Below are 3,113 nucleotides of genomic sequence, written 5' to 3' on the forward strand. Positions count from 1 at the left end.
TTTGTGGTCACTCGCTTGTTTGTGTGTTTGTTTGTTTGTGGTCACTCACTTGTCCTTGTTTGTGTGTTTGTTTGTTTGTGGTCACTCGCTTGTGCTTGTTTGTGTGTGTGTTTGTTTGTGGTCACTCGCTTGTGCTTGTTTGTGTGTGTGTTTGTTTGTGGTCGCTCGCTTGTTTGTGTGTTTGTTTGTTTGTGGTCACTCGCTTGTCCTTGTTTGTGTGTTTGTTTGTTTGTGGTCACTCGCTTGTCCTTGTTTGTGTGTTTGTTTGTTTGTGGTCACTCGCTTGTTTGTGTGTTTGTTTGTTTGTGGTCACTCGCTTGTGCTTGTTCGTGTGTTTGTTTGTTTGTGGTCGCTCGCTTGTTTGTGTGTTTGTTTGTTTGTGGTCACTCGCTTGTTTGTGTGTTTGTTTGTTTGTGGTCACTCGCTTGTGCTTGTTCGTGTGTTTGTTTGTTTGTGGTCGCTCGCTTGTTTGTGTGTTTGTTTGTTTGTGGTCACTCGCTTGTCCTTGTTTGTGTGTTTGTTTGTGTGTGGTCGCTCGCTTGTTTGTGTGTGTGTTTGTTTGTTTGTGGTCGCTCGCTTGTTTGTGTGCTTGTTTGTGGTCGCTGGCTATTCTTTGAAAAGTGGGCTTGTGGGTAGTTGGCGGGTGCTCTGGTGTGGTTTGCTCCTTCTTTCCTATCAAACATCTATCGTCCTTATCTCCCCTCCTTTTTTTATGTTTGTTACTCTCTTGTAACACCTCTAATCTTCTGGCACTCTTATGACCTTGTGCAGTTTCGAGCGCCGTAAAATCTCTACTAGAAAAAAAATGTGTGTGTGTGTGTTTGTTTGTGGTTGCCTGCTTGTTTGTGGGTGGTTGGTGGGTGCTCTGGTGTGGTTTGCTTCTTCTTTCCTATCAAAAGTCTATCGTCCTGATCTCCCCTCCTTCTTTTTTATGTTTGTTACTCTCTTGTGACACTTTTTATCTTCGGCACTTGTATGGCCTTATTGTGTTGCAAGTGCCATAAAACTCTTATTGAAACCTCCCCAATATTTCCTCTGTTTTGTCACAGGGCGTGCTCCCCAAGTCCATGGACAGCCGCATCCTGAAGCCGTCTGGCCGAGGTCGGAAGCCGCGTGAGCCGGCGCGCCACCCTCAGATGATGTCCGGGGAGCTGCCGTTCCCCCCCGCCTCACTCTCCGCTCTCTCAGCCTTCCAGGGGGCGGCGGCCGCCGGGCTGGTCAGCAGCTTCCCCAAACTGCCCCTGGGGCTGCCCTTTGGCACGATGGCCGGTCTGCCGGGGCTCAACCCTCTGATGGGGCTGCAGGGCTTAGGGCTCCCGGGGCTGGGGTTCCCTCCACACCTTGCTAAGGCTATGGAGGAGGAGCTGAAGGAGAGAGAGAAGGAGCTGAAGGAGAGAGAGAAGGAGGCGGCGGGAGAGAGAGGAGGGGCTGGGAAGGAGGGCGGTCGAGGGGAGGGGAGTTCTGCGGGGGAGGAGGGGAAAGGAAAGAAGTCGGACGGGAAGAGTGAGCAGTCGTCGGCATCTACCTCGTCTCTGTCCTCCTCGCTGGACGCGGCTCACCCCTCGTTCCCCCACATGTACTTCAACCCCATGATGTACAACCCCCTGCTGGCCGCCGCTGCCTCGGGGGGACTCCCCAACTTCCCCCTCCCCACCTCTCTCGGGGGACTTCTACCCCCCGGTCTGGTGGCCCCACCGCACTCGTCCCCCTCCCCCATCAATGGTCAGCCCGACACCACCCCCTCAGACAGCCGAGACAGCAGCAGCAGCAGCAGCAAACACCACCAACAACAGCAGCACCACCGCCACCACCACCAGGACCAGCAGTACCACTACGACAAGCGCCGTAAGCACCAACACGCGCCGCACCACGCGGAGCGACCCTCGCAGCGCACGGCCTCCCCCACCGCCATCCCACAAGCCCACGGTGCGGAAGATCTCTCGGCCAAGAGGCACAAGTCGTCCTCCTCCCCCTCCCCCTCCTCGTACCAAGCTCAGGATCTGTCTGTCCACCGGGCCTCGTCTCATCTACCATCATCAACGTCATCATCGTCGTCGTCATCTCACCAAGCCCAGGAACAGGCGACGGACTTGTCCATGAAACCAAAATCCAAATCTGGGGACTGCCCCTCGCCGTCACCGGTCAGCTCGTCCTCTCATCGTTCGTCGCCCTCTGCCCGAGCCCCGTCATCGTCATCCTCATCGAGCGGGCTCAAAGTTCCGGGCAAAAACAAAATCCAGGGATCTCTGAAGCTGAATAGGATTTTAGATTCTTTGAAAGACCGTGTTCTGAAGGGAGATTCGAAGGAGAAGAAGGTGGAGAGGCCGGAGGGTGTCCCTGGCGTGTCGGAGACGGAGGGGAAGGAGAGTGTGGACTGTAAGCCCACAGAGACAGTCGCGACCACCCCAGTGACAGACGAGGGAGGGGAGGTCGCTGCCAGTATAGAGGCTGCTCAGTCAGGGCAAGGGGAGGGAGGAGAGGGAGGGGAGGGGGCTGAGGAAGGGGCCGACAAGTAAAGGCTATCATCCCCTGCTGGTCGAATGGCCGGTCTCTCGCTGTGTGTGGTTGGTGTGGTTCAGAGAAGAGTGAGCGTCGACTGGGTGGGGTGGCGATGTGGAATTGGCCAAGCTTTGTGTGGTGTTACATCGGGGAGCTTCGAGGGACGGATATTCGTCGGAGGTGATCAGTTCTTGTTCTTCTTCAGGCTCTCAACTTGGAATGTTCCGGATTGGAAAAGTAGCCGAGTCTTTTTGTGTGAATCAAAAGTTGTGAACAGCGTTGTTCAAGACTTCCAGAAGTCTTACCATCCACATCTCTATGGATGGAGTCTCAATCGGATTGCTTGCATAATTGGAGCTACCGTTTCAACTGTGGATTAAACTGGTCAGTGTTTTCGAGCGACCGCTGAGCCGGACAGTGCTGTAGAGGAGCCCCTGTATGTCCACTCGTCCTCCAGTGAGGTGTCGGGTGAGGAGAAGTTTGTGTGGGACGCGGACTGGACACCACTGGTCATCTTGTCCTGTCCGTCGTCCGGTGCTGGGAGTGACCAAGGATATACCAGTGAACTCGATGCGCTAGTGAATGCTTCTTGTAAAGCTCTTTTTTTTTTTTTC

The 3,113-nt window shown here is 54.4% G+C and overlaps 1 protein-coding gene across 1 annotated transcript in view; it reads left to right on the forward strand.

The window, feature by feature from the left end:
* Positions 1–3,106, forward strand: part of LOC101860945 (chromodomain-helicase-DNA-binding protein 9) — a gene marked incomplete at its 5' end in the record, with an annotated part of 50,784 nt that extends 47,678 nt beyond the window's left edge. The window contains 1 exon segment of the mRNA XM_035973570.1: positions 1,050–3,106. Coding sequence (XP_035829463.1) covers positions 1,050–2,516 — 1,467 coding nt within the window.
* Positions 3,107–3,113: the final 7 nt, after the last annotated feature.

This window comes from Aplysia californica, unplaced genomic scaffold, assembly GCF_000002075.1.
Source record: "Aplysia californica isolate F4 #8 unplaced genomic scaffold, AplCal3.0 scaffold01431, whole genome shotgun sequence".
Lineage (NCBI taxonomy): Eukaryota > Metazoa > Mollusca > Gastropoda > Aplysiida > Aplysiidae > Aplysia > Aplysia californica.